The 26,894-nt window shown below is 46.2% G+C and overlaps 1 protein-coding gene across 1 annotated transcript in view; it reads right to left on the reverse strand.

The window, feature by feature from the left end:
* Window positions 1-26,894, reverse strand: part of fras1 (Fraser extracellular matrix complex subunit 1) — a gene marked incomplete at its 5' end in the record, with an annotated part of 267,524 nt that overhangs the window by 139,733 nt on the left and 100,897 nt on the right. Inside the window, 3 exons of the mRNA XM_072432991.1 lie at window positions 50-367; window positions 10,460-10,544; window positions 17,867-18,137. Coding sequence (XP_072289092.1) covers window positions 50-367; window positions 10,460-10,544; window positions 17,867-18,137 — 674 coding nt within the window. The remainder of the gene's footprint in view (window positions 1-49; window positions 368-10,459; window positions 10,545-17,866; window positions 18,138-26,894) is intronic.

The following is a 26,894-nucleotide window of genomic DNA, read 5'->3' on the forward strand; positions in this document are numbered from 1 at the left end:
GTATTGGCAGTATTGGCAGTATTTGCAGTACTTGCAGAGACTCTTGTACCTTCTGGTGTATGTCCATCCGCAGCAGCACGTTCTTGTAGTTGTGTCCGTCGTTGATCTGGAGGACGACTTTATCGTGCGCCGAGTCCGAGCCGTCGTGCACGTACTGGACACGCCCGAGCTCGTCCAGCTTGAAGCGGCTCAGGGCGCGGTCGCCGTGGAGACGGGTGAGGCGGCCGTGCAGGGGCGGCTCCAGCACCATCACCAGGACGTCGGCCGCGTTGTCGGGGTCTTCCACGTGGAGGACGGACCTGGGGAGGGGCGCGGCGGCTCCGGGGCCGTCCACCACCAGAGGAGCGAGGGCCAGGACCTGAGGCGGCTGGAAGGACGAGGAGGAGGGACGTTAACACTCAAGACACGCCCTCTGCACCGCACACGCCCCTCTGCACCGGACACACCCCTCTGCACCGGACACGCCCTCTGCACCGGACACGCCCTCTGCACCGGACACACCCCTCTGCACCGGACACGCCCTCTGCACCGGACACACCCCTCTGCACCGGACACACCCCTCTGCACCGGACACGCCCTCTGCACCGGACACGCCCTCTGCACCGCACACGCCCCTCTGCACCGGACACGCCCTCTGCACCGGACACGTCCTCTGCACCGGACACACCCCTCTGCACCGGACACGCCCTCTGCACCGGACACACCCCTCTGCACCGGACACGTCCTCTGCACCGGACACACCCCTCTGCACCGGACACGTCCTCTGCACCGGACACACCCCTCTGCACCGGACACGCCCTCTGCACCGGACACACCCCTCTGCACCGGACACGCCCTCTGCACCGCACACGCCCCTCTGCACCGGACACGCCCTCTGCACCGCACACGCCCCACTGCACCGGACACGCCTTCTGCACCGGACACGCCCTCTGCACCGGACACGCCCTCTGCACCGGACACGCCCTCTGCAGCGGACACGCCCTCTGCAGTGGACACGGCCACTGCACACGCCCCTCTGCACCGCACACGCCCTCTGCACCGGACACGCCCTCTGCAGTGGACACGCCCACTGCACCGCACACGCCCCTCTGCACCGCACACGCCCTCTGCACCGGACACGCCCTCTGCAGTGGACACGCCCACTGCACCGCACACGCCCCTCTGCACCGCACACGCCCTCTGCACCGGACACGCCCTCTGCAGTGGACACGCCCACTGCACCGCACACGCCCCTCTGCACCGCACACGCCCTCTGCACCGGACATGCCCTCTGCACCGGACACGCCCTCTGCAGCGGACACGCCCTCTGCACCGCACACGCCCTCTGCACCGGACACGCCCTCTGCACCGGACACGCCCTCTGCACCGGACACACCCCTCTGCACCGGACACGCCCTCTGCACCGGACACGCCCTCTGCAGTGGACACGCCCACTGCACCGCACACGCCCCTCTGCACCGCACACGCCCTCTGCACCGGACATGCCCTCTGCACCGGACACGCCCTCTGCAGCGGACACGCCCTCTGCACCGCACACGCCCTCTGCACCGGACATGCCCTCTGCACCGGACACGCCCTCTGCAGCGGACACGCCCTCTGCACCGGACACGCCCTCTGCACCGCACACGCCCTCTGCACCGGACATGCCCTCTGCACCGCACACGCCCTCTGCACCGGACACGCCCTCAGAGCTTTCAAGAGCACGGACTTTGTGTCTGATCCTAAAATATAGCACATAACAATGGAAATGAGGCTAACGTTTATTAGCATAGCCGCTAGCATTAGCTGCTAACGACCTGAAACGAACAGCTCCGCCTCAGTCTGGAGTGACCTCTGACCTCTGGTCCCTCCTGACCACAGTCACAGGCTCATCACATCTGACCAAAACACACGGCTTCAACCAATGACCGTTAGAGCCGAAGTCAAACCAGTATTTCCAGACTTTTAAATACGTTTGAACGATATTAACGGTTGAAATATGGTGAATGAAGGCTTCAAGAAATGGACAAACGCACTAGACTTTGGACAAAATGAGACTAAATGAGACATTTGTTTTAATGTTTGTCTAATTATGCTGCGATTTTGTTTGAATTTCAGTTTAGTCGACGTCCGCTTGTCGTTTCATTCGACTCTCTGGTCGTTCCCTTCCGTTCTGTTCCGTTCATTTGTATGTGAAAATAAATAAATACAAATGAATAGAACGTGTGTCGTCCTCATGACTGCTCTGACCGTCCAAATACAAATACAATTCATTTAATAGTCAACTGGTCTTTTAGTCGATTAATCGCTCGACGGCGACTCATTATTTTACGAGATTAAAAGGTTTTTTTTATGGGACAATGACAAAAAAAAGCTGAAAAATACTCGTCTCATTTGTGAATACGCTGTTTCACCAGTGCTTTTCTGTAGCGCAGTTTGTGACCGATAAATGGCGATAACGCATCGTTTTCAGAGCTCTTGCCCCGCCCCCTTCGAGTCGACCAATCGTCAGGGTCCGTCTTTCGTCGACTACGGCCCTGAACTCGTCGCGATTGCGCCGTCGAATCACTGGAGCCGACGCCAAACTGCGAAGCCACAACCGATCCGGAAAAGCGGTCGGGAAAAGTTCCGCGCTGCGGCTTTAACGCGAGGGAAGTCGTCTTCGGACCCGGCGCCGCCTCAGCTCGCATCATCAGAGGGACGAAGGGCGCCGGTTTTCCCCCCTGGTCTCGTCCATCAGTCGAGATCGTGACATTCGCCCCTATTTCCATTCCGATTCCGTCCGTTTTCAGAAGAGCGTTTTTCATGTTCCCAAGATGGGGCCGTCCCGGGTCATCGCGGCGGTCACTTTTCTTCCCCCGCCCGGCGACTCTCGGGACGTCATCTGTTTTCCCCCCTCGACCGACAGCGAAAGAACAACAGACGAGACGGAAGAGAAGGGCTCGCGGCCAAAAGCCGAGAGAGAAATGCGTCCCGGGACGTGGTGGCGGCGTTCGCTGAGGGTTCTGCGCCAGGGGGAGACATTTGTTTTGAAGGGACGGCGAGAGGAAGCACGAGGCGGTCCATCACGGGAGGAAAGAGAGGAGGAGAGAGAGGAGGAAAGAGAGGAAGAATGGTGAAGCTGGTCCAAACGCTCTGGCCCAGAGGCGAGAGAGCGAGGACTGAAGTGACCTCTGCGGGACGGCGCCGCAGCACAAGAAGCAGAGGAACTAAAGTTACGGCGCCATTTCGGGGCCAAACCGTCCGATCGGCTCCGGAAGATGATTAATTGGTGCTTTTAATTAACGGCACATCCACAGGTTTGAGTGGGACGTGGCGAGTTTGAAGGTGGTTTTGTCCAAATGTGTCGTTTCTTGGGATTTATTTGAGTTTTAACGATGAAATAATGAGGCAAAGTTTTATTTTTTTTAAGCATCTTTTCAGTGAAATCTGTAGAAAATATGTCCAAAGTGACAGTACGTGACATTTTGGGCAGTTTGTACACGTAAAATGCCTTTGTAATATAAGAAAACGTTACATTTGACTAACATTTATAAAAATAAAGTACATCAAGTTTGAAATGTTGACTTAGTCCTGGTTCAGTTCTGGTTTAGTCCTGGTTTAGTCCTGGTTTAGTCCTGGTTTAGACCTGGTTCAGACCTGGTTCAGACCTGGTTTAGTCCTGGTTTAGTCCTGGTTTAGTCCTGGTTTAGACCTGGTTTAGTCCTGGTTCAGTTCTGGTTTAGTCCTGGTTTAGTCCTGGTTCAGTCCTGGTTCAGTCCTGGTTCAGACCTGGTTTAGTCCTGGTTTAGTCCTGGTTTAGTTCTGGTTTAGACCTGGTTTAGTCCTGGTTTTAACCTGGTTTAGTCCTGGTTCAGTCCTGTTTTAGAGCTGGTTTAGTCCTGGTTCAGTCCTGGTTCAGTCCTGGTTCAGTCCTGAGTTACAGTGGTGGAAAGTAAGAATGTACAAAAGTAAAAGTACTTAAGTAGATTTGACAGTCGACACTTTATGTTTGAAAAAGCCTGAAAAGTCAAAAGTACTTGTTTGGTCCCATAAAGTGTGAAACGTTGACTCACATTTATAAAAGTAAAACACAGAAAGTCTAAATTGTTTGTATCTAAAGTGAAGATTTGTTCCTTAAATCATCACATCTTTTACATTTACTTCTTTGTGACTCGTCATTTGATCGTAACGAGCGGCAGATTATACGTTTGGAGCGCATCTTTTGTCTTTTCAAGGGATTTTTTCAAAGAACCAGAAATAAGTACAAAAGACCGAACAGGGAAAAGACGACATATATTTGACATGACAGAGTTTCAGCTCGAGTGTGAAACCAAACCAACTCCAACCACGTGGACGAGATTAAAGGGCCCGTGACAGCTTTGTGTGATTTTATTATGTGTATTTATATCTTCTTTGTGACGTGGTGGTTGTCATTTTACAGACGTGATCCACTTTACGGCATTAAAACCTCACATTTATTCAATTACAGGTGTTTTAATTGCACAAAAATATGTGACAGGTTTTTACGATTGTCTAATTTTGACTTTATTTGGTGTGTTTATACCTGTTGTATATATTAATTACAGTTTTACACCGATCGAGCAGGTATTTGTGGAGAAAACGCTGAAAAATCTGCAGAAAATGACAGGAAGTGACATCACACCAGGGACAGGAAGTGACATCACACCAGGGACAGGAAGTGACATCACACCAGGGACAGACTCATTCCAGTCAAATTTTATGCAGAATTAACCATTTTTAAACATGAATTAAAACCAAATAAAGTAGCTCTGATATATTTTTATTTGTCAAATTAAAAAACTGTAGATGAGTTTTGGCCCGGTGTTCGCTGGGTAATTTCCTACTGTGATGTCATCAATCACAAACAGGAAGTGAAATTCTAAACAAAAAATATGTGCTATTCTGTGTTAACTTAAAAAAAACAAAAACATTTTTAGCTCAATTAAAAATATCACAGAAAATTACAAAAAAGCTCAACTTATTTTTTTTTTCTTTTTTGGACGGATGATTCACGAATGAAAATCAACATGAACCGTAAATTGATTTTACAGTAAATTTACACGTTTTTATTTTTCAATTTCATATACTTATATAATAGGTATATGTACATATTAGTGTTCCGATTACTTTGATGAATAATCAAAACTTATTATAGATTTTAACTTAAAACTCATGATTTATATTTATAGAGCAATATTTATTACTTTTTTACTGTTTGGTATTGCAGTATTCATAAAGTCACCATGTCGAAAATAAAACTGCACTTGGGACTTTTTGCTTAATGGGAGATGAAGAGTTTTACCGTTTTTCTGGAGTATAAGTCGCACCAGCCAAAAAATGCATAATAGAGAAGAAAAAATCATATATAAGTCGTACTGGAGTATAAGTACATAAGTATAAATATATAAGTATAAGTCGCACCCCGGCCAAAAATTATGAAAAAATGCGCGACTTATAGTCCAGAAAATACAGTATTTAATGATTCAATCAAGTTAAGAATGAACTTGGCATTTCTTGACAAAAGCAGATGCTGAAAGTAAAAGCAGATTTACCCCGTTTTATCATAAGAAAGCAGTGGAAACCACACACATTCAACAACTGCCGTAACGCTGCCCCCCTCAGGAGCTTTGGACACACTAAGAATGGCCCTCGTGGCTGCACTCCCCCCGCCAGCGGCTCCTCCCCCCGCCAGCGGCTCCTCCCCCCGCCGGCGGCTGAACCGGCTCCGGGCGATCGCACAGCGCTCAGTCCCGGCGCGACACTTGGGGTCTTTTCTCTGGACAAAGCGCGCGGCAGAATTGGCCCCGCGACAGGACTGCGCCGTAAAGAGTGTGATGAATGTGGACGGCGGCCAAGCACCGCTCTGAACGCCTTTGTTCAGCTGGAGCGCGTCCAACGGCAACAAACCGCAAGGGCAAAAAGAATCTCACAAAGTGAAACGGAAGACGGGCGAGTTGTGCGAGGAAACGACCCAATGTTCACCCAGATTGAGGTCTAATCCCGGTTTAGTCCAAATCTGTGTTTAGTTCATTTTGTCCTGGTTTAGTTTAAGAGAAGCTTCTCGTTTAGGGCCGACTCAGCCCTGATTTGGTTCTTTTTTTATCACTTTCTTCACTCCAGACCAAAGATGACAAGGTATAGAATGTGTAGAATGTATAGAATGTGTAGAATGTATAGAATGTGTAGAATGTATAGAATGTGTAGAATGTGTAGAATGTGTAGAATGTATAGAATGTGTAGAATGTATAGAATGTGTAGAATGTGTAGAATGTGTAGAATGTATGGAAACGTATAGAATGTGTAGAATGTGTAGAATGTATAGAATGTGTACAATGTGTAGAATGTATGGAAATGTTGGCGTTAGGATTATTGTGAGAAAAAACATCACGATTAAACGATTCTTCTCGATTACTTGGAAAACTAAACTTTCTGAATGACAAAATCGACTTAAAGTGACAAAAACAGCCGGACAGTCTGTTTTTTGGACGAAAGATGTAACTTTATACACGTTTATATGTGACTATGTTAAATGACTTATTTTTTTGTCTAATTGTTCTTCTATTTCCATTTAATTCAGTTTGTTACAAAAAAAAGTTCAAATAGAAAAAATATAAAAAATATTACAAATTATTTATTAAAATACAAATTACAAATATACAAAAATTACCATCAGTCTGTAAAATTTTAAAAAGAATAAAAAATATATGTGCCAAATATTATGCTTTTTTTTTTTTTTACAACATTTTTTCTAAAAACCAAAAACAAAACAAAAACACATGAAACGAAACAGGACCAGAGCGAAAGTATCAGGCAAAAGGAAGAGAAACATGAAAAAGATCAACGTAAAATCTTTCATATGAAAAAGTAATCTCAGAACTAATAAAACTAAAAACAAAAATACAATGGTGCTCGCGCAGACTCGTGGCCTGCTCTGAACGCTCTGAACGCTCGTGTCTCCCGCTCAGATCCGCTCAGACCTGCCCAGGGAGACACGAGCGTTCAGAGCGGAGACACGAGCGGGTCTGAGCAGGTCTGAGCAGGTCTGAGCAGGTTTATCCTGGAACATGAAGACGTCTCGCTAAAGAAAAGCCCTTTGTTTGCCCTGGATTTGCCCCGCGGCGACTCGACCGCCCGGCTGTCTCCGACCTACTCACTATTCTGTCTGTACCGTGTAACAGCCGTGAAGTAAAGTGCACAAAAGTGTTTTTACATGTGAAAAAGCAGATTAAATCCAGTATTTACTCCCAAATCTTCAACAAACTCACGTTATACTTTCTCCTTTCTTTAAATAAAATAACAGTTTCGACAAATACAAACTTTGGTCGACTGTCGACCGACTAAACAGCGCTAGATTTAGATTATATGTATAGATAGATGTTTATTGTCCCCAAGGAGACGAGGGTTTGAGGCCTTTTATAAGAAAAGCAGAGGCATTTATTTAATCATAATGTCAAAAATGAACAAAATATTTCTCATTTTTATAAATAATACACTTTAATTTGTAAATAGTCTCTACCTAGAAGCCGTCAGTCACATTAGTCCAGCCTTTATTTGGTTGATAATGTATTCTAAAAAGTCATAACTGAACTCAACTTACTAAGATTAGTTAAATATAACGACTAAAAATAAACATGAAATGACTAATTAATAAAAGAGGGAAAAAGTAGAATCTGACTTATATTTAACGATGAATGTAACATGACAAAATGTAAAATAAAGCACAAATACTGGGCATGAACGTTGAAAAATGCCAGAATTTTAGTTTTTTCCCAGATGATTTAAATAAGGTATTAAAAAAAAGTAAAAGTTAAAAAAAAAAAAAAATGATTTAAGATTTTGTTGGGCTGACGCCTCAATGTTTGTGTATTAACAATAATCTCGACTCTATGTTTTTGTTGTTTTTTGTCTTTCAGCCGCTTGAACGCGAGCGCAGGAGACTGGTCGGTTCCTCTGACCAAACAGGGACCGGGCGGGGGCCATAGGGACTTGGTGGACCATAGGGACTTGGTGGACCATAGGGACTTGGTGGACCATAGGGACCTGGTTCCTGGTACGTTTGAGTGCCAAAAGGCCTCGCGCACTGCCCTTTTCGCCGCTAACAGAAGCCCAGCGCTAAAGTTTATCGGCGTCTCACATCTTCAATCCCGGGCCCATTATACGGCGGGGGGCCCGTCTTCAATCAACAATTATCCCTGAGCCGTTCCCCCCTGACAGAGCGCTGACGGAGCACTAACCTCCACTCCGACTGCGGCAGGAACAAGAGAAACTTTACACCCAAAACTGCTGACGCTCTGACCATTAAAGGACACGTATTCTGCATCGTTTGTAACCTCATTGTCCTTTAAACTTTGGCCTCTCGTGTTTTAGAGCTTGAAATGATGCATTTACCCAAATTCATATCTGTGAGACGTTCCCCCGTGAGGATTTAGTGTTTGCGCGCCATCTACTGGCAGCAGAGGGAATTACCGTGGGGGGAACGCTAGCTTGCCCCGACGTGCTAATGTAAGGACGCAGTTGTGATGACCGCGATTTGAGGCGGAAACGTTCAGAACGAGTCTAAAGATGATTTATGGACTTAAAAACAGACCTCGGAACTAACAAAAAATTTTAATCTCAATATTTTTGGGGAAGTATACGACGTCAGTCCAACAGGAATGTGCTAAAACACGTCTGTAAATGAGTTAGTGGAGGTTTAATTAAGAGACAAATGAGCAGTATCACCTTACACTCTGATTTGAATGTTCACTACACAACATTTTTATTTCATTTTAATTTTTTTTAATATATAAAGCAGAACATAAGAACTATAACACGAGCAGAGAGAACAGATAAGAACAAAGAAAAACACAGAAACATTCAGCGAAAATGAATGTAAACGTCACATTTTATCCTAAATCTGTCAAATTCATCTCTTCAAATTCTCAAAACACCCTCAGGATATTGTCCAAATGTTGATATATTACTGACTTCAACCTTTGAAACTGGCGTGAATGAAGCTAAACACGACTCCAGGCGTGTTTTTGATGAGAAACAATGTTAGAACAGGTTTAAAAGCTCAAGTTTGTGTATGTGCTCTTGAACAATGGTCACACTGTCTCTCTAAAGAATATTTATAACGTTACTTTTAAGTTCTTCTCCTCTTCACACCGCGCTGGTGAAGTAACACCGCCCTGAGGCTGAATAAACGTGATGTGGCTGCCAACACCAAAATACATTCATCAGAACTAGAGCTGGGTCATATCTACATAACACTGTGAATGTTGTTTTGAAGATATGCCACATTTGAATATTCAGTTTATCATTTCAAATAAAATGAAAAAGCAACAAAAAGAGCTGAAAAACATTGAAATAACGCCATGCAGTAAACTTTCAAATAATGGTGATAGTTTTGCACTTTTGTCTCTCACAGAGTCTCTCACAGTCTCTCACAGAGTCTCTCAGAGTCTCTCACAGAGTCACTCACAGACTCTCCCACAAAGTCTCTCAAAATCTCCTACAAAGTCACTCAAAGTCTCTCACAATCTCTTGCAAAGTCTCTCACAAAGTCTCTCAAAGTCTTCCACAAAGTCTTTCACAAAGTCTCACACAAAGATCCTTACAAAGTCTCTCACAAAGTCTCCAACAAAGTCACTCAAAGTCTCTCACAGTCTCTTACAAAGTCTATCACAAAGTCTCTCAAAGTCTTCCACAGTCTTTCACAAAGTCTCCTACAAAGTCTCTCAAAGTCTCTCACAAAGTCTTCCACAAAGTCTCTCACAAAGTCTCTCACAAAGTCTCCTACAAAGTCTCTCAAAGTCTTTCACAAAGTCTCCTACAAAGTCTCTCAAAGTCTCTCAGTCTTCCACAGTCTTTCACAAAGTCTCCTACAAAGTCTCTCAAAGTCTCTCACAAAGTCTTCCACAAAGTCTCTCACAAAGTCTCTCACAAAGTCTCCTACAAAGTCTCTCAAAGTCTTTCACAAAGTCTCCTACAAAGTCTCTCAAAGTCTCTCACAAAGTCTCTCACAAAGTCTTCCACAAAGTCTCTTACAAAGTCTCTTACAAAGTCTCTCAAAGTCTTCCACAAAGTCTCTCAATGTCTCACACAAAGTGTCTTACAAAGTCTCTCACAAAGTCTATCACAAAGTCTCTCTCGAAGTCTTTCAAAGTCTCACACAAAGTCTCTCAGAGTCTCTCAAAGTCTATCACAAAGTCTCTCAAAGTCTCTCACAAAGGTATTTTCATCTGTGTTTTTGAGTCTGTGTAGTCCAAATAACGATGATTAAAACAGGACAATCATCATTTTTAATAGCTGACTGGTCACAATTAGCCGATGGTTGCAGCTCTAGTTAAAACAGTTTGTGGTCAGATTTATGGTGTAATTCCACCTTTAAGGACTCGATTTTGAGCAGTACATTGCCAATAATAAACTAAACACACTAAAATGACGACACATTGAACGTTGAATTTCAGAGTTTGTAGCGTTAGGGCGAGCTCACCTTCGTGGAGACGGCGCGGACCTGGACTTTCTCTGGGTCTGAGAAGAGCTGAGGGTCTGCGGCTCGAAGACCAAACTCTCCACTTCTGCAGGAACAAGAAAAGCAATTATAGAAAATATAAAAGATACTGAAGTGCCGTGCCCCAAAGGTGAATCTGGTGAGCGTGCGGCGAGAGGCATCGGCCCTGGTTTATGGCTCTAATTACTGGGCCTTTGACATGGGATTAAAACACATTTTTTAACAAGTTCTCACTTTTTTTTCACTGTAGCGTCAGAAAGTGGTGATATAAGTGTTTTTTGAGGCTGAAAGGCGAGCGCATTTATTAACAGGGCGACGAACGAGCGTGAAATGAAGCTAAATTAAACTGCAGGTGTGTTTTGTTCTGGATGACGGAACAAACAAGCTCGAAAAAGTGCATTTAAAGGGCCCATGACAGGGTTTTACCATTTTTTACAAAATGTCTTTATTTGGTGTATTTATACCTGTTGTACATATAAATTATAGTTTTATATCAATCGAGCAGGTATTTGTGGAGAAAACGTTTAAAAACCAGTGGAAAATGACAGGAAGTGACATCACACCAGGGACAGGAAGTGACATCACACCAGGGATAAGAAGTGACATCACACCAGGGACACTCCAGTGAAAGTTTATGTAGAATTTACACAACTATTATTATTTTTTAACTCTACAAATTAATTCAACAAAACAAAATCCAATTCATTTTTATTTGTCAAAAAAAATTTTTGGTAACATGACATGAATTTTGGCCCAGTGTTTGCTGGGTAATTTCCTACTATGATGTCATCAACTACAAACAGGAAGTGGAATTATAAACCTAAAAAATGTGCTATTCTGTGATACATTTTTTTATTTATTTTTTGCAAAATTCAAAATATATTTTCTTAACTGCCTTTTAGTTCAATGAGTCGACCGAGCTGTAGCGGGCACCGATCTTTAAAATAATTTTGTACAATTTTGTGTACTATTAGGGTGAGTTTCAAGCTATTTAGTCACAGCTTGCTCTCCGAGTGTTTGGTGTGTTTAAACTTGTGCGTAACCATGACATTAGTCCTCAGTTATTCGCAGATAATTGCACGGTCCAAACAGCAGCGCCGCAAACCCGTCTTTTCCCACGTAACTTCAGACACTTTTCCCATTTCACAGACTGTCAGGACCAGAGGGACGTGTCACCGTTTCCCCGTCTGAATAATTGCATCCTGTTACCGCAGCGACGCACGGCCGTTTCCCACGCGACGAGCGCTATCTGCTTTTTTTTCCGCCAAACCTGTTTATTTTGCCACTAATTTCCCCCGTTTTTTCTTTTCACATTTAATCCCGATTCACGTCTGGATTTCACAGCGAGTCGGCGCCGGCGTAACAGGCTTAAAGCGAGCGACGTGATTGGACGAAACGCTGAGCCGGGGCCAAACTGAGCATCTGCGGAGAGGTGTGTGCGTGTGCGTGTGCGTGTGCGCGTGCGCGTGCGTGTGCGCGTGCGTGTGCGTGTGTGCGTGCGTGCGTGCGTGCGTGCGTGCGTGCGCGCGCGTGTGTGTGTGTGTGTGTGTGTGTGTTCTGTGTGTGTGTGTGTCTTTAAAGCAGGATAAAAAGGTGAATCTGAGGTAACAGTGTTTTGATGGTTGTCGGATTTGGAGAAAAGAGGGACAAAAATCTGTATTGACTCGCTGTAATGAATTTGGAAATGTGTTCGCAACAGGTGCGCGACAGGTGCGTGACAGGTGCGCGACAGGTGCGCCGTGATCACTCTGAACTTCCTTTTTGTTCCATTTAAAAAGCGAAGCAAACGATTCAGCCCGAAGTGTTGTGTTTGAACGACTTCTCAGCAGCATCGTGACGCTGGCAGGTCCATTAGTCGATTACCGTATTTTCCGGACTATAAGTTGCACCTTTTTTCATAGTTGTGGCCGGGGCGCGACTTATACTCCAGAGCAACTTATTTGTGATTTTATTTGTTATTTTCACACCGACAACCACAAGAGGGCGCTCTAGGCTCTAAGCGACGCAGAAGAAGAATCTGCACTTCCTCTTCCTCTGGAGTTTGTGGAGTTGTTTAGAAGTGACACAGAGGAAGAAGAATTCAATGGATTTAGTGATTTGGGGTAAAACTGATGCTTTGCTAAACTTGTTAGCATGTTCTTTATGCTATAGTTCTCTGAAAAACTGTTCATATGTTACGTTAACATACCAGACACTTACCACAGTTCTGTCTGTGCCTCATGTAGCTGAAGGTGTTAGCGTTAGCATACGTCATGTAGCTGAAGGTGTTAGCGTTAGCATACGTCATGTAGCAGAAGGCGTTAGCGTTAGCAAACGTCATGTAGCTGAAGGTGTTAGCGTTAGCATACGTCATGTAACTGAAGGTGTTAGCGTTAGCATACGTCCTGTAGCTGAAGGCGTTAGCGTTAGCATACGTCATGTAGCAGAAGGCGTTAGCGTTAGCAAACGTCATGTAGCTGAAGGTGTTAGCGTTAGCATACGTCATGTAACTGAAGGTGTTGGCGTTAGCATACGTCCTGTAGCTGAAGGCGTTAGCGTTAGCATACGTCATGTAGCAGAAGGTGTTAGCGTTAGCATACGTCATGTAGCTGAAGGTGTTAGCGTTAGCATACGTCATGTAGCTGAAGGTGTTAGCGTTAGCATACGTCATGTAGCTGAAGGTGTTAGCGCTAGCATACATCATGTAGCTGAAGGTGTTAGCGTTAGCATACGTCATGTAGCTGAAGGTGTTAGCGTTAGCATACGTCCTGTAGCTGAAGGCGTTAGCGTTAGCATACGTCATGTAACTGAAGGTGTTAGCGCTAGCATACATCATGTAGCTGAAGGTGTTAGCGTTAGCATACATCATGTAGCTGAAGGTGTTAGCGTTAGCATACGTCCTGTAGCTGAAGGCGTTAGCGTTAGCATACGTCATGTAGCAGAAGGTGTTAGCGTTAGCATAGGTCATGTAGCTGAAGGTGTTAGCGTTAGCATACGTCATGTAGCTGAAGGCGTTAGCGTTAGCATACGTCATGTAGCAGAAGGCGTTAGCGTTAGCAAACGTCATGTAGCTGAAGGTGTTAGCGTTAGCATACGTCATGTAACTGAAGGTGTTGGCGTTAGCATACGTCCTGTAGCTGAAGGCGTTAGCGTTAGCATACGTCATGTAGCAGAAGGTGTTAGCGTTAGCATACGTCATGTAGCTGAAGGTGTTAGCGTTAGCATACGTCATGTAGCTGAAGGTGTTAGCGTTAGCATACGTCATGTAACTGAAGGTGTTAGCGCTAGCATACATCATGTAGCTGAAGGTGTTAGCGTTAGCATACATCATGTAGCTGAAGGTGTTAGCGTTAGCATACGTCATGTAGCTGAAGGTGTTAGCGTTAGCATACGTCATGTAACTGAAGGTGTTAGCGCTAGCATACATCATGTAGCTGAAGGTGTTAGCGTTAGCATACATCATGTAGCTGAAGGTGTTAGCGTTAGCATACGTCCTGTAGCTGAAGGCGTTAGCGTTAGCATACGTCATGTAGCAGAAGGTGTTAGCGTTAGCATAGGTCATGTAGCTGAAGGTGTTAGCGTTAGCATACGTCATGTAGCTGAAGGTGTTGGCGTTAGCATACGTCCTGTAGCTGAAGGTGTTAGCGTTAGCATACGTTCTGTAGCTGAAGGTGTTAGCGTTAGCATACGTCATGTAGCTGAAGGTGTTAGCGTTAGCATACGTCATGTAGCTGAAGGTGTTTGCGTTAGCATACGTCCTGTAGCTGAAGGTGTTAGCGTTAGCATACGTCATGTAGCTGAAGGTATTAGCATTAGCATACGTCATGTAGCTGAAGGTGTTAGCGTTAGCATACGTCATGTAGCTGAAGGTGTTAGCGTTAGCATACATCATGTAGCTGAAGGTGTTAGCGTTAGCATACGTCATGTAGCTGAAGGTGTTAGCGTTAGCATACGTCATGTAGTTGAAGGTGTTAGCGTTAGCATACGTCATGTAGCTGAAGGTGTTAGCGTTAGCATACGTACACCCTGTTCGCTGTTATTATTTTAAACTGCATTTACAGAGGAAAATGTCTGTTCTTGGTCCTGGATTTTATCAAATACATTTCCCCCCAAAAAGTGCGACTTATTTATGTTTTTTTCTTCTCTTTTATGCATTTTTTGGCTGGTGCGACTTATAATCCGTCTTAGTCGCCTGATTATTTTAAGGATTTAAATGGACCGCGGCCAAAGTTTGCAGGAGGTTTGAGAACAAACGATTAAATGTGTTATTTACTCGCACTTTTCTGTTTGAACATATTTTCGTCTCTTGAGCTTGTGGATTCTTTTTAGTTTTGAGAGCTTGTGCCGGTGTGACGCCGCGGTCTTTTTTATCCGTTTAATCGATGCACAGAGCGGCCTTGACTACAGCCCGAGAATATGGATGCAAGAAGCGCCGGGCGATACGTTTGTTTATTTCACTATGATCGATTACGTCCACGTTTATGATTAAAACTAATAAAATGGCTTTCAGCACAAAACTCCTGGACAAAAATAAGACGCAAGCAGTGCCATTTAGCGACAAGAAAAAAAGTACGATTTCTTCCTCCAATGTCGGGCACAAAGTCGCAATGAGCGCTCAACGACAGAAACGGCGAAAAATGAGACTTCGCAAAAAGAGAAAACTTGAAACGGAGTGTTTTTTGAGGCTCTTTTGAGGATTTATTGAACAGCATTTGTCAAAACAAGCGTGAAAGAAGCTGAACACGACTCTGAGCGTGTTTCTGATGAGGGAAGTGTCGTGACATTGTCTAACGTGTTTTTAAATGTTGTCAAATACGTATTCATCTCGTTTACTTTCGGCGCGAGTCACTTTTCGCTCCTTTAACTCGCTCGCTCTCGACACTCGATAACGACACTTGATCTCGACACCCAATACTCAATCTTGACACTCGATACTCGATCTCGACACTCGATCACGACACTCGATCTTGACACTTGATCTCGACCTCGACACTTGACACTAGATCTCGACACTCGATCACGACACTCGATCTCGACCTCGACACTCGATCTCTACACTTGACACTCGATCTCGACACTCGATCTCGACACTCGATCTCGACACTCGATCTCTACACTTGACACTCGATCTCGACATTCGATCTCGACATTCGATCTCGACACTCGATCACGACACTCGATCTCTACACTTGACACTCGATCTCGACACTCGATCTCTACACTTGACACTCGATCTCGACACTCGACCTCGACACTTGACACTAGATCTCGACACTCGATCACGACACTCGATCTCTACACTCGATCTCGACCTCGACACTTGACACTAGATCTCGACACTCGATCACGACACTCGATCTCGACACTCGATCTCTACACTTGACACTCGATCTCGATACTCGATCTCTACACTTGACACTCGATCTCGACACTCGATCACGACACTCGATCTCTACACTCGATCTCGACCTCGACACTTGACACTAGATCTCGACACTCGATCACGACACTCGATCTCGACACTCGATCTCTACACTTGACACTCGATCACGACACTCGATCTCGACCTCGACACTCGATCTCTACACTTGACACTAGATCTCGACACTCGATCTCGACACTCGATCACGACACTCGATCTCGACACTCGATCTCTACACTCGATCTCTACACTTGACACTCGATCTCGACACTCGATCTCGACATTCGATCTCGACACTCGATCACGACACTCGATCTCTACACTTGACACTCGATCTCGACACTCGATCTCTACACTTGACACTCGATCTCGACACTCGATCACGACACTCGATCTCTACACTCGATCTCGACCTCGACACTTGACACTAGATCTCGACACTCGATCACGACACTCGATCTCGACACTCGATCTCGACACTCGATCTCTACACTTGACACTCGATCACGACACTCGATCTCGACCTCGACACTCGATCTCTACACTTGACACTAGATCTCGACACTCGATCTCGACACTCGATCACGACACTCGATCTCGACACTCGATCTCTACACTTGACACTCGATCTCGACACTCGATCTCGACATTCGATCTCGACACTCGATCACGACACTCGATCTCTACACTTGACACTTGATCTCGACACTCGATCTCTACACTTGACACTCGATCTCGACACTCGATCTCTACACTTGACACTCGATCTCGACACTCGATCACGACACTCGATCTCGACCTCGACACTCGATCTCTACACTTGACACTAGATCTCGACACTCGATCTCGACACTCGATCACGACACTCGATCTCGACACTCGATCACGACACTCGATCTCGACACTCGATCACGACACTCGATCTCGACACTCGATCTCTACACTTGACACTCGATCTCGACACTCGATCTCTACACTTGACACTCGATCTCGACACTCGATCTCTACACTTGACACTCGATCTCGACACTCGATCTCTACACTTGACACTCGATCACGACACTCGATCTCGACCTCGACACTCGATCTCTACACTTGACACTAGATCTCGACACTCGATCTCGACACTCGATCACGACACTCGATCTCGACACTCGATCTCGACACTCGATCTCGATACCGCGATGATATTAAAAAATGCTCAGACAATAATAGAAGTGGTTCTGATCATTCTGAAAGGGTTTTTGTCCAGTTTGTTTCAGATTTTTCCTTCTTTTGACACAATACACAAGATTAACACAATATTAAAAAGGTGCAAAAACATTAATTAGAAATAACAATAAGTGCTTTAAATGGAGACGATATTCCCTAATCATCTTCGTTCATTAGTACACTGACTGAACAGAGATAAAAACACTTTTGTTTTTTTCTCCAATTTTTCACAAGCTGAACTTAAAAATGTATCACTTTTTCTCATTACACAAAAGACCTTTTTTTCTCAAATATTCTTCACTAATTTATGCGGAATTTATACAAAAAAAAAATTTCAACTATTTAAACACGACTTCAACAAAATAAAGTTGCTCTCATATAATTTGATACGTCAAATTAAAATGTTGTGATATTAGATGAGTTTTGCCCCAGTGGTTGCTGGGTAATTTCCCAGTGTGACATCATCAATACCAAACAGGAAGTGGAAAATGATAAACCATCAACATGTCATTTTCCATTTCCTGCGTCTGGACCCCGGTGCATCCATCCTCCCTCCATCACATCACAGACCCCTCCGCCCGCCGAGGTCCGAGCGCCGGCGTATCTGCGTCTGGACCCCGGTGCATCCATCCTCCCTCCATCACATCACAGACCCCTCCGCCCGCCGGGGTCCGAGCGCCGGCGTCTCTGCGTCTGGACCCCGGTGCATCCATCCTCCCTCCATCACATCACAGACCTCTCCCGCCCGCCGAGGTCCGAGCGCCGGCGTCTCTCACCTGGCTGCGTCCGGCCCGTGCTTGAACACGACCCGTCCCGCGGCGAGCTGCTCCGGACTGAACCGCTCGCCCGGCTTCAGCTCCGCCTCCTCCGCCCCCCTGCGCAGGTACAGCCGTCCGTTTGTGGGCGCGGCCTGCAGCTCGAAGCGCAGCAGCCGGGGGGCGCTGTCCCGGTCCGATATCCTCAGCAGCCACGGCGACAGGGGCACGGTGCCGCCCAGGGGGACCAGGACAGAGCCGTTGACGTGCAGCGTGGGAGGCTGGACGTTCACTGGGGAGAGGACACGGGGAAGGGGCATGGTTACGACACAATCACATGACAACGAGAGACAAGACCGGGCGAGCTCAGCAGCACACGCCCTTTTCATCAGTATACGCCCTTTCTTCAGTATATGCCCTTTTCACCAGTACACGCCCTTTTCACCAGTACACGCCCTTTTCACCAGTATACGCCTTTTTCACCAGTACACGCCCTTTTCATCAGTATACGCCCTTTTCACCAGTACACGCCCTTTTCAACAGTATACGCCCTTTTCACCAGTACACGCCCTTTTCAACAGTATACGCCCTTTTCTTCAGTATACGCCCTTTTCATCAGTACACGCCCTTTTCATCAGTATACGCCCTTTTCACCAGTACACGCCCTTTTCAACAGTATACGCCCTTTTCTTCAGTATACGCCCTTTTCATCAGTACACGCCCTTTTCATCAGTATACGCCCTTTTCACCAGTATACGCCTTTTTCATCAGTACACGCCCTTTTCAACAGTATACGCCCTTTTCAACAGTATACGCCCTTTTCTTCAGTACACGCCCTGTTCATCAGTACACGCCCTGTTCATCAGTATACGCCCTTTTCAACAGTATACGCCCTTTTCATCAGTACACGCCCTTTTCTTCAGTATACGCCCTTTTCATCAGTACACGCCCTTTTCGTCAGTACACGCCCTTTTCTTCAGTATACGCCCTTTTCATCAGTACACGCCCTTTTCATCAGTACACGCCCTTTTCTTCAGTATACGCCCTTTTCATCAGTACACGCCCTTTTCGTCAGTACACGCCCTTTTTATCAGTACACGCCCCTTTCATCAGTATACGCCCTTTTCATCAGTATACGCCCTTTTCGTCAGTACACGCCCTTTTCACCAGTATACGCCATTTTCATCAGTACACGCCCTTTTCGTCAGTACACGCCCTTTTCATCAGTACACGCCCTTTTCGTCAGTACACGCCCTTTTCATCAGTCTACGCCCTTTTCGTCAGTACACGCCCTTTTCGTCAGTACACGCCCTTTTCATCAGTACAAGCCCTTTTCGTCAGTACACGCCCTTTTCAACAGTACACGCCCTTTTCAACAGTATATACCCTTTTCTTCAGTACACGCCCTTTTCATCAGTACACGCCCTTTTCATCAGTACACGCCCTTTTCTTCAGTATACGCCATTTTCATCAGTATACGCCCTTTTCATCAGTATACGCCCTTTTCATCAGTATACGCCCTTTTCATCAGTACACGCCCTTTTCATCAGTATACGCCCATTTCATCAGTACACGCCCTTTTCATCAGTATACGCCCTTTTCACCAGTATACGCCTTTTTCATCAGTACACGCCCTTTTCATCAGTACACGCCCTTTTCAACAGTACACGCCCTTTTCACCAGTATACGCCTTTTTCACCAGTAAACGCCCTTTTCATCAGTATACGCCCTTTTCAACAGTACACGCCCTTTTCACCAGTATACGCCTTTTTCACCAGTAAACGCCCTTTTCATCAGTATACGCCCTTTTCACCAGTACACGCCCTTTTCATCAGTACACGCCCTTTTTATACGCCCTTTTCATCAGTATACGCCCTTTTCACCGGTACACGCCCTTTTCATCAGTATACGCCCTTTTCATCAGTACACGCCCTTTTCATCAGTATACGCCCTTTTCATCAGCACACGCCCTTTTCATCAGTATACGCCCTTTTCATCAGCACACGCCCTTTTCATCAGTATACGCCCTTTTCAACAGTATACGCCCTTTTCATCAGCACACGCCCTTTTCTTCAGTATACGCCCTTTTCATCAGTACACGCCCTTTTCATCAGTACACGCCCTTTTCGTCAGTACACGTCCTTTTCATCAGTACACGCCCTTTTCATCAGTACACGCCCTTTTCATCAGTACACGCCCTTTTCATCAGTACACACCCTTTTCATCAGTATACGCCCTTTTCGTCAGTACACGCCCTTTTCATCAGTACACGCCCTTTTCGTCAGTACACGCCCTTTTCAGCAGTATATGCCCTTTTCATCAGTACACGCCCTTTTCGTCAGTATACGCCCTTTTCAACAGTATACGCCCTTTTCATCAGTACACGCCCTTTTCATCAGTATACGCCCTTTTCATCAGTACACACCCTTTTCATCAGTATACGCCCTTTTCATCAGTACACGCCCTTTTCATCAGTATACGCCCATTTCATCAGTACACGCCCTTTTCCCCAGTATACGCCTTTTTCATCAGTACACGCCCTTTTCATCAGTATACGCCCTTTTCACCAGTACACGCCCTTTTCATCAGTACACGCCCTTTTCATCAGTACACGCCGTTTTTATACGCCCTTTTCATCAGTATACACCCTTTCTTCAGTATATGCCCTTTTCACCGGTACACGCCCTTTTCACCAGTACACGCCCTTTTCATCAGTATACGCCCTTTTCATCAGCACACGCCCTTTTCATCAGTATACGCCCTTTTCAACAGTATACGCCCTTTTCATCAGCACACGCCCTTTTCTTCAGTATACGCCCTTTTCATCAGTACACGCCCTTTTCATCAGTACACGCCCTTTTCATCAGTACACGCCCTTTTCAACAGTATATGCCCTTTTCATCAGTACACGCCCTTTTCAACAGTATATGCCCTTTTCATCAGTACACGCCCTTTTCGTCAGTACACGCCCTTTTCATCAGTACACGCCCTTTTCGTCAGTACACGCCCTTTTCGTCAGTACACGCCCTTTTCAACAGTATACGCCCTTTTCGTCAGTACACGCCCTTTTCAACAGTATACGCCCTTTTCATCAGTATATGCCCTTTTCGTCAGTACACGCCCTTTTCAACAGTACACGCCCTTTTCAACAGTATACGCCCTTTTCATCAGTATACGCCCTTTTCATCAGTACACGCCCTTTTCGTCAGTACACGCCCTTTTCGTCAGTACACGCCCTTTTCAGCAGTATATGCCCTTTTCATCAGTACACGCCCTTTTCATCAGTACACGCCCTTTTCATCAGTACACGCCCTTTTCAACAGTATATGCCCTTTTCATCAGTATACGCCCTTTTCATCAGTATACGTCCTTTTCATCAGTACACGCCCTTTTCATCAGTATACGCCTTTTTCATCAGTACACGCCCTTTTCATCAGTATACGCCCTTTTCACCAGTAAACGCCCTTTTCATCAGTATACGCCCTTTTCACCAGTACACGCCCTTTTCATCAGTACACGCCCTTTTTATACGCCCTTTTCATCAGTATACGCCCTTTCTTCAGTATACGCCCTTTTCACCGGTACACACCCTTTTCATCAGTATACGCCCTTTTCATCAGTACACGCCCTTTTCATCAGTATACGCCCTTTTCATCAGCACACGCCCTTTTCATCAGTATACGCCCTTTTCATCAGCACACGCCCTTTTCATCAGTATACGCCCTTTTCAATAGTATACGCCCTTTTCATCAGCACACGCCCTTTTCTTCAGTATACGCCCTTTTCATCAGTACACGCCCTTTTCATCAGTACACGCCCTTTTCGTCAGTACACGTCCTTTTCATCAGTACACGCCCTTTTCATCAGTACACGCCCTTTTCATCAGTACACGCCCTTTTCATCAGTACACGCCTTTTTCATCAGTCTACGCCCTTTTTATCAGTACACACCCTTTTCATCAGTATACGCCCTTTTCGTCAGTACACGCCCTTTTCGTCAGTACACGCCCTTTTCAGCAGTATATGCCCTTTTCATCAGTACACGCCCTTTTCGTCAGTACACGCCCTTTTCAACAGTATACGCCCTTTTCATCAGTACACGCCCTTTTCATCAGTATACGCCCTTTTCATCAGTACACACCCTTTTCATCAGTATACGCCCTTTTCATCAGTATACGCCCTTTTCATCAGTACACGCCCTTATCATCAGTATACGCCCATTTCATCAGTACACGCCCTTTTCCCCAGTATACGCCTTTTTCATCAGTACACGCCCTTTTCATCAGTATACGCCCTTTTCACCAGTACACGCCCTTTTCATCAGTACACGCCCTTTTCATCAGTACACGCCCTTTTTATACGCCCTTTTCATCAGTATACACCCTTTCTTCAGTATATGCCCTTTTCACCGGTACACGCCCTTTTCACCAGTACACGCCCTTTTCATCAGCACACGCCCTTTTCATCAGTATACGCCCTTTTCAACAGTATACGCCCTTTTCATCAGCACACGCCCTTTTCTTCAGTATACGCCCTTTTCATCAGTACACGCCCTTTTCATCAGTACACGCCCTTTTCATCAGTACACGCCCTTTTCAACAGTATATGCCCTTTTCATCAGTACACGCCCTTTTCAACAGTATATGCCCTTTTCATCAGTACACGCCCTTTTCGTCAGTACACGCCCTTTTCGTCAGTACACGCCCTTTTCAACAGTATACGCCCTTTTCGTCAGTACACGCCCTTTTCAACAGTATACGCCCTTTTCATCAGTACACGCCCTTTTCAACAGTATATGCCCTTTTCATCAGTACACGCCCTTTTCGTCAGTACACGCCCTTTTCGTCAGTACACGCCCTTTTCAACAGTATACGCCCTTTTCGTCAGTACACGCCCTTTTCAACAGTATACGCCCTTTTCATCAGTACACGCCCTTTTCATCAGTATACGCCCTTTTCAACAGTATACGCCCTTTTCATCAGCACACGCCCTTTTCTTCAGTATACGCCCTTTTCATCAGTACACGCCCTTTTCATCAGTACACGCCCTTTTCATCAGTACACGCCCTTTTCAACAGTATATGCCCTTTTCATCAGTACACGCCCTTTTCAACAGTATATGCCCTTTTCATCAGTACACGCCCTTTTCGTCAGTACACGCCCTTTTCGTCAGTACACGCCCTTTTCAACAGTATACGCCCTTTTCGTCAGTACACGCCCTTTTCAACAGTACACGCCCTTTTCAACAGTATACGCCCTTTTCATCAGTATACGCCCTTTTCATCAGTACACGCCCTTTTCGTCAGTACACGCCCTTTTCGTCAGTACACGTCCTTTTCATCAGTACACACCCTTTTCATCAGTACACGCCCTTTTCATCAGTCTACGCCCTTTTTATCAGTACACACCCTTTTCATCAGTATACGCCCTTTTCGTCAGTACACGCCCTTTTCATCAGTACACGCCCTTTTCGTCAGTACACGCCCTTTTCGTCAGTGGTGATATGTTTAAATTAAGTTATGAAAATAAATCCAAACGTTCCACATTAAGTCATAGAAACAGAAGCTATGGACCAATCAGCATGAAGATACAGCTGTTCTCCTTTATTTCTTCAGATATTGACTCTCAAGAGGGACATATGTTCATGTTTATGTCAGATTAAAAGAAAAAGACGGTTATAATGTGTGTTTTGTCGTTTCTTCAGTTTGCAAATGAACACGACTAAACACGACTCTATTAAAGTCTTGTTCTGACATAAATAAACCCGACATGAATCGCTTTAGTTCATCTGGTCGGACTCAAGCTGCTCGATGTGAAGCGTAAAGTCACAGAAGAAGAGAACTGACAATTAATCAAAGTGTCAATCCACGTTAACTAGATTAAAGAGGCCATTTCCCAGCTTGAACCTTTAATTGAAGTGACTTTCGGACTCACGTGTGGAGAAGTCAACGGTCCAGACTCTGAGCGGTCCAGACTCTGAGCGGTCCAGACTCTGAGCGGTCCAGACTCTGAGCGGTCCAGACTCTGAGCGGTCCAGACTCTGAGCGGTCATGTTTAGGGCATTAAGCGGGCGGTTTGGACTCATGTCGCGAGTGCCAAATTTGACCACAACAAAAGTGGTGAGAAATGTATTTTGACCGACCGCGAGAGAGTCTGACCGAGAGAGTCTGACCGAGGGAGTCTGACCGAAGGAGTCTGACCGAGAGTCTGACCGAAGGAGTCTGACCGAGGGAGTCTGAGCGAGGGAGTCTGAGCGAGAGAGTCTGACCGAGGGAGTCTGACCGAGAGAGTCTGACCGAAGGAGTCTGAGCGAGGGAGTCTGAGCGAGGGAGTCTGACCGAGGGAGTCTGAGCGAGGGAGTCTGACCGAGGGAGTCTGACCGAGGGCGAGGGAGTCTGCCCGAAGGAGTCTGACCGAGGGAGTCTGAGCGAGGGAGTCTGACCGAGGGAGTCTGAGCGAGAGAGTCTGACCGAGGGAGTCTGACCGAAGGAGTCTGACCGAGAGAGTCTGAGCGAGGGAGTCTGACCGAAGGAGTCTGACCGAGAGAGTCTGACCGAGAGAGTCTGACCGAAGGAGTCTGACCGAGGGAGTCTGAGCGAGGGAGTCTGACCGAGGGAGTCTGAGCGAGGGAGTCTGACCGAGGGAGTCTGAGCGAGGGAGTCTGACCGAAGGAGTCTGACCGAGAGAGTCTGACCGAGAGAGTCTGACCGAAGGAGTCTGACCGAGGGAGTCTGAGCGAGGGAGTCTGACCGAGGGAGTCTGACCGAGGGAGTCTGACCGAGGGCGAGGGAGTCTGCCCGAAGGAGTCTGACCGAGGGAGTCTGAGCGAGGGAGTCTGACCGAGGGAGTCTGACCGAGAGAGTCTGACCGAGGGAGTCTGACCGAGGGCGAGGGAGTCTGCCCGAAGGAGTCTGAGCGAGGGAGTCTGACCGAGGGAGTCTGATCGAGGGAGTCTGACCGAGAGAGTCTGACCGAAGGAGTCTGACCGAGGGAGTCTGAGCGAGTCTGACCGAGGGAGTCTGACCGAGAGAGTCTGACCGAGGGAGTCTGACCGAGAGAGTCTGACCGAAGGAGTCTGACCGAGAGAGTCTGAGCGAGGGAGTCTGACCGAGGGAGTCTGAGCGAGGGAGTCTGACCGAGGGCGAGGGAGTCTGACCGCTCCGCCTTTGATGTAACTGGCCTAGTTTTTGGCTTGTTTACTGCGAAAAACAAAGATGTGTCTCAACTCAGAGAGAGAGAGAGAGAGAGAGAGAGAGAGGCGGGACGGTCAGATCACCAGCGGGAGATGTTCTGGGACTGAAGCAAACATGACACACACACACAAAAACACACAAAAACACACAAACACTCACACACACAGACAGACACACACACAAAGAGTAGCTTCTGTTTTCAGACACTTCGAACATCCTCAAAATGCAGTTGTTGTTAGTTTTAGTTTGGGCTCAAGAAAACATTCATTTTAGTCTTTAAAGCGCCCCCTACAGGCCCGACCACTCATTCAACCAAAATGCCGCCTCGTTCATCGCCGCAAATGTTTACGGACGGTTTTCACGGACGTTTCGCGCGGGACGAGAAACACAGACAGCGTTCGTAATTACGCCAACTTCCCCGACGGTCGTTCCCTACGTAAAATAGATCCTGTCCGAATACTCATACTGTACACCGCCCGCACTCCGAGGACAGCAGCCAATCACGTCGCAGAACGCCGCTCATGAATCATAAACGCCCTCGTCACATTCGTATGCGTTTCGGCCCCAAACCTCTCTCTCTGTTTGATTAAACTATGGATTAGCCGAGGGCCCGAGGTAGAGTCCCTTCATATTACCCAGGATGCATCGTTCCGTCACAATTAGGCCCCGTCGGTTTCCATAAATCATGTGCCGCGGCGAGGGACGGCAAGGGACGGTGCTAACGACGCGGACGCGCTAACGCCGCCGTGTTAATCAGGCCGAGCGCGCCGCTAACGGCTAAACGCTGCGCCGCCGCGAGGCTAACGACAGTTGCTATTTAAAGGCGACCCATTTTCCCTAGCAACGGACTCGTCACCGGGTTTGAGCAGCTACTGAAGGTGAAGGTGAAGGTGAAGGTGAAGAAGAAGAAGAAGAAGAAGAAGAAGAAGAAGAAGAAGAAGAAGAAGAAGAAGAAGAAGAAGAAGAAGAAGAAGAAGAAGAAGAAGAAGAAGAAGAAGAAGAAGAAGAAGAAGAAGAAGAAGAAGAAGAAGAAGAAGAAGAAGAAGAACAAGAAGAAGAAGAAGAAGAAGAAGAAGAAGAAGAAGAAGAAGAAGAAGAACAAGAAGAACAAGAAGAACAAGAAGAAGAACAAGAACAAGAAGAAGAACAACAACAACAACAACAACAACAACAACAACAACAACAACATCATCACTCCAAGAAGCACCTGAGAAAATACTAGGCCCTGTGGATCTGGGTCCAAACTAGGACTACAAGATTGTTTTACTCGTTATAAACAAGGCCAAACGCAGAAGACAAAATGTGGATTCGATTTCCTTCATATTCAGAGGAATCCGCGCACCACAGTTTGAGAACCACCCTCGTACACTGTCCCAAAATGTCTCCATCGCTGGAATCGATGAACGTGTCGGGACAAAGTCACGGGAGACGATGCGTTTCATTCGATTTGGAATTTTTAACCCTTAAAAAACACGTTTGAATCGCTTTGATTCTATGTTTTTATGTTTTTCTGTGTTTTATCAGTTCCATCCGTTAGTTCTCTTTGTCCAGGTCTGATGGTCGAGGGACTAATGCTGCTGCAAACTCAACGACGACGACGAAGTCTTCTTCCTCTTTATCATCTTCTTCTTCTTCTTCTTCTTCTTCTTCTTCTTCTTCTTCTTCTTCTTCTTCTTCTTCTTCTTCTTCTTCTTCTTCTTCTTCTTCTTCTTCTTCTTCTTCTTCTTCTTCTTCTTCTTCTTCTTCTTCTTCTTCTTCTTCTTCTTCTTCTTCTTCTTCTTCTTCTTCTTCTTCTTCTTCCTCTTCCTCTTCCTCTTCCTCTTCCTCTTCCTCTTCTTCTTCCTTCTTTTCCTCTTCT

This window comes from Eucyclogobius newberryi, unplaced genomic scaffold (genome assembly GCF_026437365.1).
Source record: "Eucyclogobius newberryi isolate DKJ021-1_F unplaced genomic scaffold, fEucNew1.0.hap1 SCAF_6, whole genome shotgun sequence".
Classification (NCBI taxonomy): domain Eukaryota; kingdom Metazoa; phylum Chordata; class Actinopteri; order Gobiiformes; family Gobiidae; genus Eucyclogobius; species Eucyclogobius newberryi.